The sequence below is a fragment of the Canis lupus genome, chromosome 2 (genome assembly GCF_003254725.2).
Source record: "Canis lupus dingo isolate Sandy chromosome 2, ASM325472v2, whole genome shotgun sequence".
Classification (NCBI taxonomy): domain Eukaryota; kingdom Metazoa; phylum Chordata; class Mammalia; order Carnivora; family Canidae; genus Canis; species Canis lupus.
The window spans coordinates 1879419-1897458 of NC_064244.1; the positions used below are offsets into that span (position 1 = coordinate 1879419).

Sequence of the window (18040 nt, forward strand, 5' to 3'; positions counted from 1 at the left end):
GGATCGAGTCCCACGTCGGGCTCCCGGCATGGAGCCTGCTTCTCCCTCTGCCTGTGTCTCTGCCTCTTTCTCTCTCTCTCTGTCTATCATGAATAAATAAATAAAATATTTTTTAAAAAATGAAATGTTTTGTTTTCTTACAATGAGGGCATGATTTAACATTTAAAAATAAGGTGACCAGACAATTGGGAAAATTCTTAGGCTATTCTACTCATTTTGAAAATCAGATTAATTTGCACCATTTTCCATCATAAAAACTAAACCAAAAAATAGTATTACATATCAAACTAAATAATTTTGGAAAATGCCATTTTTATTACATATTCCTGTTTAAAAAATAAAATGACAGAAACATGGCACAAGAATAAGTTAGAAAATGACAGAGTATGAACTGAAAGTACATATGCTATAGTATTAGGTATCTCTAAGTTATGGGGCTCTAAGTAATTTTATTTCTTTCTGTTGCTTTGTATTTGCACTTGACTAAAATTTATCAGAATTAATATGTATGTATTTCAGTATAATATAGAAAAAGTCACAAAATAGATAAAAACAAACTACATACAACAGGCTTAGAAAATTCTTACTTATTTAAACTTAAGTAAACTCTACCCCATTGAATCCAAGATCAAGAGTTGCATGCTTTACTGACTAAGCCAGCCAGGTGCCCCTACAAGACTTAGAAATTCTTAACTCACAGTTAAATTCATTTTGCTTATAAAGACACTAAAAAATTAAACTTATCACTTACTTCACAAAGTAAATACCAAGTAAAAAATAAATCTTTATTTGTAATAAAGCTCTTCCATAATCATTAAAAAAATTAATATCTTTTAGACATTACCCTTACAACACATAGGGAAGCGCCTCCTCTGATGAAATGGTTTCAGGGATAGGGAGTCTGATGACAAGACAATCTAATTACCATTACATGCAGAGCACAAACCCCAAAATGCCACAGAACATGTAACTTGGGAGAAATGGCTTGGGAAAAGCGATTTTTTAAAAAAGCCCCACAGCAATAAGTTATGTGTCCAATAAGCGGTTACTGGTTTCCAGTGAAACATCCTACCTGTTTTTCATTAGCCTCAGCTCTCGTTTGCGTGTTGCTTCTTCAGCTAGTTGCTGGGGACTGTGCAAACTTCCTGGCGAGGCAGCCATCACTACTCCCTGTGGCAATGCAGTAGTAGGAGCTCGGATCTGGTAAGTTGGCATGTCACCAGTGGCGGCTGCAATGAAACAAAATGCGACAAGTTTATATAAACAATTCACAACTTGATCTTTTATATAAAATTGATGTGGAAATAACACACTTCTTTTTACATGTCATAAGAAGTGACCTTGCTGATGTGTAAGGTGATTATTCTGAGCATTTAAGTTTTAGGTATCTAAGATCTTCAGCATTTTGAACAATAATATTCAGCATGCTCTATTACTGTTAAGGTAGAAAAATGCCCCAATGCATTTTAGAAAGGTTTTTATCAAAGGCTAAATTAGGGAGGCTTTTCAACTGCTCTCTGGGGGAAAAAAGCCCTGATCTGTTTGTGAATTCACATGATGTAAATACTTTCACCATGGCCAATTTCAAGCTACCAGTGTGACCTCACAGAATATGGAGATGGGGAGACATACATGGTAAGTAGTACACCATACAGATAAAAGAGAGGTAAATAACCTCAAGAGCATAGATAAAATTATGAGAAGTGATGAGTTTTGAGTATTTATTGGTTTTAACATAACTTGTTAAATATATATGTATTTCTTTATATATACTTAATTTTTAATAATGGCTCTTTTTTACAATCAGCTCACAAAAACCCTGAAAATTTAATAATCACTCTAGCATGTCAGTGGGAGCTGGCTCTAACATACTACTGCAAAAATTTTAATTAAGCAGAACATTTCCAGGATGCCCGGGTGGCTCAGAGGTTGAGCGCCTGCCTTTGACCCAGGACATGATCCTGGAGTCCCGGGATCAAGTTCTACATCAGGCTCCCTGAATGGAGCCTGATTCTCCCTCTGCCTGTGTCTCTGCCTCTCTCTCTGTATCTCTCATGAATAAATAAATATAATCTTAAAAAAAAAAAAGCAGAACATTTCCATTCTCTGAATATTCCAGATGAAGAGATTTTCCTGTACCCTATTATCATGCCTGAGACAGTTGCTGGATGTCGTTAAATACAAGTCCTTCTACCAGAAGATGACTGAGGTATTGGAAGGGAAATACTACCTCGCTGTATTTTCAGTTTAAAAACCAAAACAAAATAAAAAAACAAAGAAGCAAAGCTCTACTTAAGTCTAGTTTATCTGGGGGATGATAATTTCTGCCTCTTGTAGGTTTCTTGAGATAATAATACATTCTAAGTATTCAATTAAAAAACTTTTCTAATTAAAGTATATTCATAGTTAAACGACAGACTTAATATTTACTTAGTATTTAGACTGAATACTAAAAGTCCCCCATTTCATAATTTATACTCAACATTTGCCTTTCTACTGCAATAAACATAGCTTCCTAGAAAAGACAGATGGATTTAAGTGATGAAATATGCTTCTACCATCACTGTTTCAACTTTGAGAATGTATGGTCCAGAGTTAATCCGACACCCCAAGATATTACAAAATTCATGCTATCTCAAAGTTATATGCAAGAAATAGGTTTTACAAAAGTTATCAAATCCAGGGTGCCAGGGTGGCTCAGTGTTCAAGCATCTGCCTTTGGCCCAGGGCGTGATCACAGGGTCCTGGGATCAAGTCCCACATCAGGCTCCCTTCATGGAGCCTGCTTCTCCCTCTGCCTGTGTCTCTGCCTCTCTCTGTGTGTCTTTTATGAATTTAAAAAAAAAAATTTTTTTAAAGTTATCAAACCCTACAAAAATTGGTCTGAACCAATGCCAATCAAAATATAAAACACATCACTTCCATATTTCATTAAAATGCATTATAACCATTAAGAGCTGAAATTTTACCCAAAGGGGACACAAAGACTTTTTTTCACTTACATAAAATATTACAACTGAAAATAGCCAACCAGTTTAAAAGGTTAATAAAAAACTGATCTATGTGCTCCTTTTTGGGTAAATGCCAGGGTTTTTTCCCCCTTAGAGCTTAAGAATTAGGTGAAAAAAATGTTTTAAATTTTTAAAATATGGCTTTGGGGGAAGAGCACCTGAAAAGTCTTCATAAGATTAACAAAAATACCACTTATAAAGTTGCACTGCTCCTTCCTTTATATATATATGATTTTTCAAACAATGGTGATTAATAGTAACTGTGATAAATATAATGATCACCAGCAAAATCTCTATCAATAATGAACTTGGGAAAAACCCTAAATTTGTTTTTGTGACCATTTAAAATACTGTATACATAGTTATTCATTATATGTCATAGGAAATCTTACGGCTTTGAAATATTTAAGAATAAAACTTTTAAAAGTTTTAAACTGTTAACCCACTAAAGATTTTTTATATTTTAATCGTATTGTCAGAGGAGATAGAATGGAGCACAGAATAACATAGTTCTCTCTTCTCTCTTTACCCACATCCAGGGAAGAAGGTTACGGGATCATAAAGGTTGAAACAATGGGACAGCTGGAGGCGACACAGGCTTTCTAAAACTGGAACAATAGCCAGTGACGAATGAGAAGTTTATAAGAAGTTTATGTGTCACTGTGTGGACATTTGCAGGCAGCATGGATGCATACCTTGGTCTAGGGTTGTTCTTTTGCAAATGCTGGTCACAGAAAAGTGCAATAAAACTAATAGAGGAGTTCATTATACTCTCTCCTTTTGTGCACATCGGCTATGTTCTGTACTATAGTTAGAGCTGAATGCTCAGAGGACATGTAGAAGTTAGTTTAAGAGTATCCACTCTTTTTTAAAAAAGGAGAAAAGGGGGGCAGGCAAACTTCACAGATGAAAACTAAAGTTCATCCATTGGACTTACAACCAGAAATGGTTCTAAACTTTTGCCGGTTTCCAAAAGGTTTCAGCTGAAACCACCCTCACAGGACCAAATTTGGCAACATGAAGAATAAAAGCAATTCAGAACAAGTATTCTTAAAACATTCTGAGCAATAGCTCAGGAAAAAGATATCATTTTAAAAGGCTATCGTGGAAGGGGCTGAAATATTTGGATATATATCAGTTCTGGGGTGTTAGGTAATAAATTGGGTTTTATTGTAATATTTCAGACATACTATGTATTTATCTCCTTCAACAAAAATTGGATTGCAGGTCATTAGTTCAAGACAGAAATATGAATTAGTACTAATTAGTAGGAACTAACATACATTTCTGTAATCTCCTAAGGAATCTGTGTGAATGTACACCTTTAGTGGTCACAGAGTAAATGTCAATGGATAAATTTCATATATTCAAGTATGATCTTATTAGTAAATACACTAAAAAGATACGGGCAAAGAGAATCTCTTGTTTTGAGAAAATCCAAGCATCAAAAAGTTTTGTTGTTGAAAGAAGTGATAAGAAAGTTTTTATCTTAGTTAGCTTCAGTTTCAAATATTGTGAATTCAGGGGCAATTTAAAGCAGACTTGATACCTAGGATCATAGTTCAAAGAACCACCTTATAGTCTTTGATGACATATTCTTATCCTGTACGCCTATAAAGGCCAGTTCCTGTTCCATCTAACTACTAAATGTGTGTCCACATTATTTATTCTAGAATTTCACTGTATATGTTATTTCTAAAAATAAATGAGCCTCCAGTGGGGCTGCAATCTTGTGACTGAAGAAAGATAATAAGAAAAAGATACGTAGATACTAATTTTGTTCTAAGGCACCAAAAACTTTAAAGACAAGTCAAGGGTGTCTTTTTTTAGCTTGGTACCCCTATAACCTAGCACAGTATTTGGCATAAGATGAGTGCTCGGTGGGTTTACAGGTACACCATGAAGAAAATTTTGAACTTCCCAGGATTTTGCCCAAGCCCACTGTCATTTGAATGTTTAAAATAAGCAGAATTATTATTATTATAAGACTATTATTAGCTATTATTATAGCTAAGTCTTTAAATCTCTAACACCAAGACATGGGAAGCCCTTACAAGATGCTATGTATTTATTCAAACTGGTGTTATTTACTAATCTTCCCTTAGATACTAGTCATCTCGCCTGGCATTTGAGAAGCAGATGAGTTCTAATTATAGTGTATTTCCCATCATCTACCTCCTGACATGAAAATTTTTTTTAGGTTTAGCATCAAATATTTCATGGAAAAAGAAAATTCCTAGAACTCTCAATTCTGGTCATTAAACTTCATACCTCTCTTCACAAGTTTTAAACACAGTACAGTAGAAAAAGCATGGGATTTGGAGTCTGGATTCTAGTCCAGCTCTGCCACTTACCAGCCATGTGACTTGGGGCAAGTTCAGTTTCCTCATCTGTAAAATGGGGATACATTATCTCATTTAATACTCACAATAAACCCTGTAATGTATGTCAAAGTGTCTAGCACAGTGCCTGGCACATGGTAGGCATTCAGCAAATGTTAGTTCCCTTCCTCTTCCCTTCCTTAAGTTCTGAAAGACAATGTTCCAAATTATGCTTATACTGTATATTAGTTAAAAGGCACGTAACATCCACAAATATATATTCCCCTGGACTTTCCCTTCTAACAAACATGGGTAATAGAATGATTGAAATGTATGGCTCTTATTGTTTATTTTGTTAAAAATATGCTATAAAAACTTTTAAAATTTATAGTATATTATATTCCATTAGAGAATAAATTATTAAAAGATAACATAAAATGTCCTGAATTTTCAGGGTTTATAATAATTTAGGATAGAACCTCAAAGGTGGAGAATCACCAGCAACCAAACGATACAGTCTCATCAGACTGGTAATGAGAGAACTCACTGAAAAGCCTCACAAATCAAAGAGGTTTGTTTCTTCCTAATGAAAAAAGAAATAAGAGGGGATCCCTGGGTGGCACAGCGGTTTGGTGCCTGCCTTTGGCCCAGGGCGAGATCCTGGAGACCCGGGATCGAGTCCCACGTCGGGCTCCCGGTGCATGGAGCCTGCTTCTCCCTCTGCCTGTGTCTCTGCCTCTCTCTCTCTCTCTGTGACTATCATAAATAAATTTTAAAAATTAAAAAAAAAAAAAGAAATAAGAAACTCAGCCAAATGCCTATCTTAGTAGCTTTCGAAGTGGAACAACTTATCCACATCTCAAATAGTGGGTGTTTTGTTGTTTATTTATCTACTAATTGAGATCTCTATAGTACTGAGCATGTAACCAAATAAAAACATTTTTATATATGGAGCTCCTACCTTCAGATGTCATTTCACTAGGTGTCCCTTACCACGAATATACCTAAGTACAAGCAACAGAGCTAACTTTGAAGTTGTACTGGTAAGCAGGGGTTTCTTTTCCCTAGCTCCAAGAAGCTACTGACATCATTACTTTTCTTTTTTGGTTCTCTCCCACCCTTCCACTGCTACTGGGGCACCTTATGCCCAAAATCAGCTTTGTGCTTGCTTGGTGTCTCACACTGTCAAAACCTTTCCCTTTTCTACGCTCTACTTTTTCCAGGAAAAAGAAACCCTACATAAGCATGACTATAAAGCACCGAACATTTCTGAATTTGTTACAATAACACACAGACCACAAAAAACGAAGTCGTTACATATTTTTAAGTTACATCTAAGGGAACTTCCTGAGTTGTTTAAGTGAAAATCTTAAGAGTCAAAAGAAAGTTGGCATAAAAGATGAGAAATTATAAATATTGAAATTCAAAGTTCTAGATAATAGCAAATATATACTCTTGTTCCATGAAAGTAATAATAAACACTCTGGGAAAAAATCCATTTTGACTACTTGAAATGATGCTAACTTTATTTTCTATGTTTTCTAAGTAGCATGTAGTATGCTGTGGTAACTCATCTAACATTAGCATGAATTTACCAGGTGAATTTTGAGGAGCAATGTGATATGGTGTGTGAACAGAATCAGACAAGGTCTTTTCTTGAAGTCTGAAGATCCAAACTGGTTCACCACTCATTAGCTTTGTAAGCTTGGAAGAGTTATTTACCACTCTGACCCACGCTGTTATATGAAAGACGAATATAATATTATTTGCTTTAAGTGCATCAGAAAAAATAGTTGGAAAGTGCTTCTCCCCTTGGGTATTTATTTATTTATTTTTTTTTTTTTAAATTTTTTTTTTTTTTTAATTTTTACTTATTTATGATAGTCACAGAGAGAGAGAGAGAGAGAGGCAGAGACACAGGCAGAGGGAGAAGCAGGCTCCATGCACCGGGAGCCTGATGTGGGATTCGATCCTGGGTCTCCAGGATCGCGCCCTGGGCCAAAGGCAGGCGCCAAACCGCTGCGCCACCCAGGGATCCCTCCCCTTGGGTATTTAAATACAGTTTCCTCAGAAAGGCCCACCTGGAACTTTAACCTCTATCACCTGCTTCATGTACTTCTCTCACCATTTGATCCTTTTTTGATACCACTGACCACATTTGTATTTGTATTTATATTGTAACCCTGCGATTTTTTTATTCTAAAGCTTACATAAATACAAAGTATCATAATTATTTTATTGGGCAATATATTCATAGACAAATAGAACCAAAAAATATTTCACTGAAATTTTTTTCAAAAATAGTGGGAACATAGCACAACGGAAATTTCAGTAAACCTTCCATACAGATTTGGAGTTTTATTAAAACTTAAGGTAAATGACTTTCACTTCCAACATGATTATACTTTGCTTTTCTAGCAATGTTAAGAAGCTGTTACACCTGATCCAAACTTTTCTTTTATGTGAAAATTCTCCAACAATAATCTTTTCAAGTGCCCTCTTTTCACAAGGTGAAATGTATCCTTACTGTCGTGTATCAAACATTAACTAAGATACTATTTTCCAAATTTGAATAAGTTGTAATGTTTAATAGTTCAGAAATCCAGGCTGAATACAACATATTAGAGTTTTTTAGACTCAGAGACTAAAAGATATGGAGTGAGGCTCTTAATCAGCTTATGAATAAAGTCCAAAATTATTTCTAACAAAAATTTAACTATACTCTAAAGTCTCATAATACAATTCTATAAACTATAGGTATTCACTTTTTACATTTTATTCCATGATCCTATAAATAAATACTCCTAAAAACTTTTCCCACACCAATCATTATTAGGAGCCTGATTTTGGTCTAGACAAGTTTTTCAAACTCTAAGTTTGACCATTTGACCATTAGTGGGTCATAAAATCAATTTCATGAGTCATAGAAAAAATAGAAAAGTACATTACATCTCTACTATATGTAAAGATAAGCACTTAAAAAACAAACAAACAAACAAAACATCACGGGGCTTGAACTCATGACCCTCAGATCAAGACCTGAGCTGAGATCAAGAGTCAGATGCTTAACTGACTGAGCCACCCAGGCGCCTCAAGATAAACATTATTTTTAAAATTGTTTTTTGTACACACACACACACACACACACACACACACACAGAGTCTACTGCATCATTACGTAAAATGTGGGCCATGATCAAATGTGTAAGCCAAAGATTTAGGTCTAGAGCAGTCTACTTGGTTCACCAATCTACACAGGCAGCCCAGAAATGAGAACCTAAAGGTGGGTCCCTAAAGCTGCTCTACTATTCCTTAAAAAAAAAAGTCCCCCCCTTTTTTTTCTCTTTGGGTTCCTCAAAAAAAAAATGTGTTTTTCATTTTTAAACAGCATTTCAAAACAGAATTGGCTCTGTGAAAACTGATTCGATTTCTAAAAATAATGATTTCCAAAGCACAATAAGATCTTGTGAAAATGTTTGAGATTTTTTTTAGTTTTAGTATTTGTAAAATTTTAATTTGGAAGAAACTCATGTATTAGCATTATGGGTAAAACTGTAAAAAAAAACAACTCTTCAAGGATGGCATAGGTTTGTTCTGTACACATGAATGTATAAAAATGTTCATTTACAAGCAATGGTTAAAAATATACGCAAAGTTTTACCTTAAGCTTTCATCTTTAAATATAGCGTGTATTTTCAAATCTTTTATCTTCTGTTATAATTTTCTCTTATGATTAGACGCGAGATTTGGAATTAAAGAGTGGGTAAATAAAGATACAAGTCAACTAATAATTTTTAGCAAAGAAACACATGCACCAAATACCTCTTGCTTCTACAATTATATGACATGCAGTATTTGAGATTAAGTTCATCCGTATCTTACAATAAACGTGTCATTTAAGAGTTTTTGCAATCTATAGTTTCTCTAAAATTTCACTGAAACTGGTTTGAGATAATTTTCAAAAAGCTTTAATGCTGGTTTTAGTTGCTCAAATCAGTGGAATGTTCCCACGTAGGACAACGGTTTAGCCCAACTAACTGAGAAGTTAAACTGTGGTGAAGCTGTTTACAATCTGCAACTCCAGAACTGGTTAGAAATTAGACACCACAGAAAAAAACAAGGCAACCGTCTACAGGCCGTTGGCAACTAGGTCAGAATCGTTACCTAATTAAGAAAACCAAAGCACTGAAGGGGCACTGATGACAGAGGTCAAGAATTGAGCCTGGGACGTGGAGGTGTGGAGGTGTGGAGGTGTGGAGGTGGGGGTGGGGTGGGGTGGGGTGGGGGTGGGGGGTGACAGCTCTGAGGCCAGCACTTCCCCGGCCGGGCGCCAGAGGGCACCCCGAGCGCGACCAGGGTGCGCACCGCAGAGCCCAGGGGTCCCGGGGCGCGAGCGGCGGCGGCGAGGCGGGGGACGGGGACGGGGACGGGGACGGGGACGGGGACGGGGGCGGGGGCGGGGGCTGGGGCTGGGCTCCACCTGCGTACCTGCGCACCTGCCCACCTGCCCGCGCAGGCGCAGGCGCAGACGCAGGCGCAGGCGCAGGCGCGCCAGGGCCGCGGGGTCCCGCACACCCAGGCGTTACAGGTGTGCCGAGCGCTCCCGCTAGCCAGCCCGCACTTACCTGCGGAGAAACGTTCCCGGAAGGCTTAGGAGAACCGCGGGCTGCCCGGGGCCAGCAGGCGTGCAGACGGGGGCGGCGGCGAGCTAGTTAACGACCAACTCTGTCAGCGCCCTCGGCGGAGCATAAGGAACTGACTAAATCACAGCAGGACTCGGAGCTGACGTCAATGTGCAGCTCGCCTGGAGTTTAACTTTCCCACTTCCCTGCCGAACGCGGTTCCAGGAAATGAGGTGACGTCAGCCCTTTGAACTCGGTTAGCTGAGCTACCGACCATGTGAGTACGGGAGGAAAGAGAACAGGAGGCACGCCAGCGCCCCGACACGCTGGGCCGGCCTCTCGGGTCTCCGAGCCGAGCGCCTTCGTACACAACATGCAATCGGAAGCTTAATTTTCTACAAGTTGAACAGGGTGTTATGTTCAACCTGTAGCTGCTTGGGACTTGCAACAAGTTGCAGATGCAGTGACCGCTTAGTTTAGTGAAGCAGAGCTGAGAGAGACAGGATAAGCAATGAGCGATAGGCCACCGAGCAGAAAAGCACCTACACTAAGATGCCCTCCTGGAGTGTGCTGAAGACGTACAGATAGATTTCAAAAGAAACTTCTTACTCCTCAGCTACTAGAAAATTAATACTTTTTGAAACACTCCGAGGTCCCTAAATGTTTCTAAACTAAAAAATAAAATTTTCAGAATTAATGTAAATCTCTCTTTAAAATTCTTACCTGTTTCATCTCCGGTTACAGCCATGATGGGTTTCTGCATACAGAACTGTCCTGTCTTTCCTATCACAGGTTGACATACAGTGTTCCAAACTAGCCAGCATGTGCAGGATAAGTAGGAGTAACTGACATCACAATGACATCACTAGCCTATCACGGCCATCAATTTGCTTTGTCACAGAGGAGCTCAATGAAACCGAAGCCCTATAAAAACCCTTCCTGTAATAAACCACATTAATGTTCTTGTTTCTCATTTTACCTAGAATTTGTTGAGATGGGCTCTGGCATAAATGTCTTCTTAGCATTAAGTTCTAAAATTGTTTTTTATGGAGCAACTGATTTCTTTATTATTATTTTGTCCAAGGTTTCTAGAAAAACAAAGGGGGCATAAACTATTTTTTATAACTCATCAGAGGAAAAAAAATACATGGGGACTAAAACAACAAAAAAACCCTGACAGTTAGCCCAGAAAAACATTGTGAAATACACAGAAATGTATTTCTTAGACACTTCTAAATTCATCAAGAAAGAAACACCCAGCCACCTTTGTTCACTTAACACAGTTTTATTTGCTGAACTATTTGCTGCAGCACCATAAAATCCAGCTGTTCCCAAGGTGACATAGAATTTGCTAATTTCACTTGGAAGAAATAAAAACTGACATTTAAAAAATTCACTGTGCCAAAGGTAGCAAGAACATAGCATTCTTCCATAAATATTAGTTTGAACCACGGGAATTTGCTATTTGACCTCTTTGGCCCACAAAAACAGCAATTTCATGAGTCTCAGTCTAATGCATTATTTTACTAAATTAAAATCCTTTGAAAAGAATTTGGGGATTTTTCAAAAGATTAATAAATAAGTCACAATTACTACTCGTAAATTTTTTAAATGTCAAATGTTATCTGGGTCACTTAATGATGGTTGAGTGCATGAAGAGCTAGATCAGTATAGGAAATTTAACAGTGGCAAGGTTAGATTAAAAAAATAAATGAGCTCACGTTCAACAGGATAACAGTCTGGGAAAAGAAATGATTTGCTTATCTAGTGCACAACATTAAGTGACATGGCACGGAAGCCTTTTATCTTGACCAGTGGGCTGATAAAGCCCATTTTCGTCACCCTAACCCTACGTGGATAATGTCGATGTGCTTCTCCAGAACACATGAAGACAATGGGCCAAGTAAGAATATTTGGAGATGAACCGAACACATCAATCCCCAACAGAGGCTCCATGACAGACTCCTCTTCCAGCCACACCCAAGGGTTTGGGTCCAGGAGTACTAGTCCATTTTATTACCAATTTCAGAAAGTTCAAATTGGTTTTAAATCGGCACTTAGGTGTTCAATAAATATTAGTGTGAAAAAAGGGTAGAGAAAGGAAAGGAAAGAGGGAAGTTGGTTATTTGTTCGACTACTGCTATTAGTAAAAGTTTTAATATATTCCAAAGACCAGATAAACTCAGTCAACCAGCACACAGAACTAATGACATTTTCATAGAAGAAGAACATTTCACTTTCATTTAAGAAATGGCTTTATTAAACATTTGTCATATGCCAGGGACTGTGCTAGATACTAAGGATCCCCAATCCAAACGGAAGTTATTGCCTATGCATGTTACACATGCGCTCAGGAGATACATACAGTAGGCTATCCAAACCAGATCTGCAGGATCAGAGAAGGCTTCTTAGAGGAAGTACTATGTAAGAGGAAGCATGAATATTACAAATGACTGGCATAACTGTTCCTGTCAAGCAAATGGCTAAGTGTGAGGCCCTAGAAAGGAAGAGAGGGCATGGCATATCACAGGAAATGAAGAAATCCAGCACAGAGCTGCATCACAAAAGAGAGAGAAGTTGAGAGGGAGAAGTCTAGTAAAGGAGGCAAGGCCTAGATTAAGCAGAGATTTGGGCCACGTTAAAGATTTTGGACTTTGTGTAACAAATAACAGGAATTCACTGAATAATTCAACAGGAGGCTGACATGATTAGATTTTAATTTTAGAAATACCACTCTGAACTGCAGAATTGAGAGTATACTGGAAAAAAGAAAACGTTGGAGGCAGAGACATTTGTTTTTAAGAAATATTAGTAGCTCCCAGAATCACTGGGAGGGATGAAGAAAGGGAGCCTGAACTTTTCAGGTACCATTCTCAAAAAACTGGACCAAGAAGGGATCTACCACCTCTGGCATGATTAGGAAGATCAGGAAACTTCTCCACAACTACCAGCTTCAGGGTAGAGGAGATGGAAGCTGGAAGAAGGGCTGGGACAAGAGAAGTGGAGAGGAATGGAAGGATGAGTGGTTTATCTGAGTGGAGGAAGGGATGACACACAGGTTTCTAGCCTGAAGCAACAGGTTGGACAGGACTCCATTACTGAAATAGGGTAAAAAGGAGAAGTGAGGTGGGCATGAGGGATGCCTGGGTGGCTCAGTGGTTGAGCACCTGCCCCTGGCTCAGGGCGTGATCCGTGGTCTCAGGATCGAGTCCCACATCAGGCTCCCTGCCTGGAGCCTGCTTCTCCCTCTGCCTATACCTCTGCCTTTCTCTCTCTGTGTCTTTCATGAATAAATAAATGAAATCTTAAAAAAAAAAAAAGAAAACAGAAAAAAAAAGAGCCATGAGCATGGGACCTGTAAGTAGCCAGCTGGAGTCAGGGGCATGGTGACAGTGCACTGATGCCATGGGCAGGAATGAGGTCATCCGGGAGAAAGTGCTCAGTCAGATGGAAGAAGGCCCAGGACCCAATATTGACGAACACCAGCTAACACTGAAGACATGATCAGAGAGGATTAGACCAATCAAGGAGACTGGAAGAGATATAGGAGAGAGAAGAAAAATCCAATGAGAATAGAGTATCACTATGGGAAGTGAAGGAAGCAGAGGTTCACAGTGTTAAATACTGCTGAGGGATCAATCGAGATAAGGACAGAGAACTTGCAAAGAATCGCTGTGATCTTTGAATGAAATAAAATGACAGGATGGAAGGTGATAGAAAGTGAGTAACAGAGAATTGGGACCCCTACTATCATTATTTTAAGGAAAAGAGAAAAAAGGAAAGGAAAAGATTAAAAGAAAACACAAGGAATCAAGATTGGAAGGGAAGAAACAAACACCTAACTTGTGGTTGATATAAACATTCATGTACCATCACAGATAGATTCACAAAGAGTGGGCACATTATTAGAAATAATTTCAGTTTGGCAAGATTCATAAATAAAAACCTTTTTAAACAGTCGGTAATATTTCTTCACAGCAGCAACGACTAGAAAATGTATCATTGATAATAGCAACAAAAACCATCAGGCATTTAGGAACTAACTTAACAATATAAAAGACTTCCAGGGAGAAAAGATTTTAAACTGTTAAAAAAAAGTTAAAATAAGATCTAAAAAATGAGACACTTTATGCTTTGGAACAGGTCAATTTAACATTATGAAAACATCAGATCTTCCTCTGCCTGGTACACTCTTCATAGGAATGTAAATTGGTGTGGCCACTATAGCAAACAGTATGGAGGTTCCTCAATAAATTAAAAATAGAACTACCCAATGATTCAGCAATCACACTACTGTGTATTTATCAAAAAACCAGCAACAGGAATTGGAAAAGATATACGTATCCCCATGTTCATTGCAGCATTATGTACAATAGCCAAGATATGGAAGCAGCCTGAGTGATGAATGATAAGTGGATAAAGAAAATATAGTGTGTATACACGCACACACAAACACACAATGAATTACTATTATACCATAAAAAAGAAGGAAATCTTGCCATTTATGACAACATGGATGGAACTTGAGGGCATTATGCTAAGTGAAGTGAGTCAGAGAAAAGACAAATACCATATGATCATACCTACAAGTGGAATCTTCAAAACAACAAAACCCCCAGGACTCAGAGATACAGAGGACAGATTGGTGGCTGCCTGAGATGGGCATGAAGGGGTTGGTATGGAGGGAGTATGCAAAATGGGTAGTGATCAAAAGGTACAAACTTCCAGTTACGAAATAAACAAGTTTAGGGGATGTGATGTACAGTATGGTGGCTATAGTGAATAATATGTATTGTCTGTTTGAAAGTTGCAAGAGTAAATCTTGAAAGTTCTCATCACAAAAAAGCAATTTTTAACTGTGCAGTGAATGTTATCTAGATTATTGACTTATTGTGGTGATCACTTACTGCATCTTAAATGTCACATCATTACATTGTACACTTGAAACTAATATAATTATCATCTGTCAATTATATCTCAATTTTTAAAAAGGCTTCAGTTTCCCTTAAATTACTCTATACATTAAATACAACCTTATTATGAGTTTTATTATTATATTGTTATTATTTAGAAACTCAAATTTATTCTAAATGCATATTGAAGAATAATGGTTCACATAACCTAATCACCACTAAAATAATTTTTTTTTAAGATAAAAATGGGAACCTTGTCCTGTGAGATAACAAACCAGTATGGTACTGGCATATAGAAAAGGAGACCAGGATCCCTGGGTGGCGCAGCGGTTTGGCGCCTGCCTTTGGCCCAGGGCGCGATCCTGGAGACCCGGGATCGAATCCCACATCGGGCTCCCAGTGCATGGAGCCTGCTTCTCCCTCTGCCTGTGTCTCTGCCTCTCTCTCTCTCTCTCTCTGTGACTATCATAAATAAATAAAAAATTAAAAAAAAAAAAAAAAAAAAAAAAGAAAAGGAGACCAAGAAGGGGTGCCTGGGTGGCACAGGCAGTTAAGGTTCCAACTCTTGGTTTAGCTCAGGTCGTGACCTCAGGGTCATGAGATCAAGCTCTGTCTGGGGGTCTATGCTCAGCATGGAGTCCACTTAAAACTGTCTTTCCCTCCCTCCTGTCCCTCCCTCCTGCTCTCTCTCTAAAATAAATTAATTAATCTTTTAAAAAAAGAAAAGAAAAGGAGACCAACAGTACAGAATAGAGTACTGGGCAGCCCGGGTGGCTCAGTGGTTTAGTGCCTGCCTTCAGCCCAGGGTGTGATCCTGGAGACCTGGGATCGAGTCCCACATCGGGCTCCCTGCATGGAGACTGCTTTGCCCTCTGCCTCTGTCTCTGCCTCTCTGTCTCTGTCTCTGTCTCTGTGTGTCTCTCATGAATAAATAAATAAAATCTTAGGTAAAACTAGCTAATATAGTTATTGTAGAAAAATATTCTTGTGACTAATAGAAGAAAATGAGTTCTTAAAACCCCATAAGTATAAAACTCATTAGTATATTATCTACACAAAACATAAAACATTTTTAAGCTCTTCTTATTAAAGTATCGGGTTTACAGATTTTCCATATAAAAAAGATAAATTAGAAAAAATGATGAGTCTTTATCGTTATTTATTTAGACATAGAGGGTTCATGAGAATCGGGGGAAATAAAACAGGTGGCTTTCATTTTACAATTAAAAGAAAACAAAGTATTAGAAAAGTACTATGAATTTTTTTTTTACTCCATAAATGGAGTGGAAGTACCACTCAGTACCTGATACACTTTTATTACAGTCCATATTAACCCCCCAAATACCTAAGAGTAAAGCTAATTATCAAGAGATTCATTAATCAGAATCTTTTTTCCATACTTGCAAAACTTTCAAACCAAAAGAATGAATATTATTCCCTTTAAAATTAGTGCTACATCAAACGTCCTAAGTAAATGCCAAGAATACAGTTAAATGAAAACATAGGATTTTTGCAAGTTGTATTAAATATATTATAGTTATTATGAGCAAAACTGAATGAAATTAAAATAATATATATTCAAATAATAATCATATATATTCGAATTTAATGGAAATCTTAGGTTACTCTAAAAGCTTAGGGCTACACCCCCAAATGTTTTATCTTACTACTTCCATATGAAGTAGAATGGGTACCTGAACTTTAAATATACTAGAACGGTCTAGAGAAAAAAAAAATCAGCATTTGTTTTGACATGAAATGTCTAGAAATGAGACTTGAGTGTCATATCTGGGGAAAACCCCCAATTCAGTGCACCATGCACTGGATATTTAAATCTTCATAGACCGGGTAATAAAAATATGAATTAGTACAAATTCATTCATGTATCCAGGTCTTTTTTTCCCATCGTGCTACTCTGAATTGAACTTTTCTTTAGAGCCAATAAAACTTGCTAGAAAAGCGAAAACCATAAAATTCAATGTGTTATCAAATGTACTAAAATATTCCTTCTTCAAGCTTTTAAGTGCCCCCTCCCAAATCTGCCTCCTATATATTTCAGAAAACTACAAAATCACCGCTAACTGGTGTGATATAGTGATGCACAGGTATTCTAAATGTATTAGATTAATAAAATATACCTTGAACAACAACCTGGCTGCCTGGGACAAAGAACTGCTGTGTGCCATCAGCTGATTGTGCTGCATACTGTACAATTGTAGCACCTGGTGGAGGAGCTCCTGAATTTGTCATTGTTAATGCCTGTAGTCCCTGAACACCATCAGATCCTGGGTTAGAAATCTGGATTGTTCCACCTTGGGCTATAGCAACTTAACAGAAAAAGAAAAGAAATATTAGAGAATTTCAAGATTCATTTTTAATAATCCCATACTGGAAGAATATACTGTGGGTCTATTAATTACCAATGCTGCTCATGATCAGTTTACCCTTATTTCTCTATGCTGAATTGATAAGGAGATCCTTCTTCATGGGACAACACTGAAAAAGCTCATGAACACTTGAAAATAACTTTTATTCAGAATTATTTGAAATACATAGAACCCATAGATTTTGCCTCCTCCCTGGTATCCATCCCACTAAATTATTTAAGAGGAAAAGTGGAGATGCAGACAGGGAGAAAAGCCAGCTTCTTGATTTTCTCCATTCTCTCAGATGTCCTTAGTTATAGATAAATAGCATTCTTCTAATATTTAAAAAGTAGTCAGTAAAATCCCATCAAGCATCAGAATTACCATTAATTTATATCTTCATTCAACTAACTAATTTCTCATCAAAACAAAGTAGCTTTTTTTAAACAAAATAGCTGTTAATGGAATATATATTACTATATATTTTGATTGTAAATGCTAAGTTTGCCAAACCGTAACATTTACCATTTTGACTATATCAGGAGAATCCTGAAATATAAAATGTTAAGTTGGAAAGTATCTTAAAATACAACTATTGAAAGAATTTGTGCTACAATATTTACCTGTACCAAGTGTCTTGAATAACTGCAGCTAATGGCAACAATATGAGGTGGACTTCCTCTGAACACTTGCCAGTCATGTTTAAAAGTTAACATATTAACCAAAAGTTTCCAAAGAACAACTGATCAAATGTTTTGTTTTTAAATTTCACTCTAATAGACAAATAAGCACTGCTTAAAATATTTG

General features: G+C 37.3%; 1 protein-coding gene and 1 long non-coding RNA gene across 30 annotated transcripts in view; one reads left to right on the top strand and one right to left on the bottom strand.

Annotated features, from left to right (window-relative positions):
• CREM (cAMP responsive element modulator) overlaps positions 1 to 18040 on the bottom strand; it is a 75880-nt gene that overhangs the window by 5211 nt on the left and 52629 nt on the right. For 9 of the 29 annotated variants that reach the window (XM_025478437.3, XM_049099500.1, XM_049099509.1 and 6 more), the window contains 3 exons: positions 17006 to 17194; positions 5366 to 5401; positions 1073 to 1229 (listed from right to left, as the gene is read on the bottom strand). In XM_025478437.3, the coding sequence (XP_025334222.3) occupies positions 1073 to 1229; positions 5366 to 5401; positions 17006 to 17194 (382 nt within the window). Of the gene's footprint in view, positions 1 to 1072; positions 1230 to 1323; positions 1742 to 5365; positions 5402 to 5439; positions 5535 to 9957; positions 10647 to 10677; positions 10834 to 17005; positions 17195 to 18040 lie in introns of those variants that run through there. The other 20 variants (XM_049099504.1, XM_049099506.1, XM_049099516.1 and 17 more) reach the window with 11 other exon arrangements.
• On the top strand, positions 1807 to 3779 carry LOC118354146 (uncharacterized). The gene is made up of 2 exons (XR_004814159.2): positions 1807 to 2209; positions 3551 to 3779. It is a non-coding gene; the product is annotated as an uncharacterized LOC118354146 (long non-coding RNA).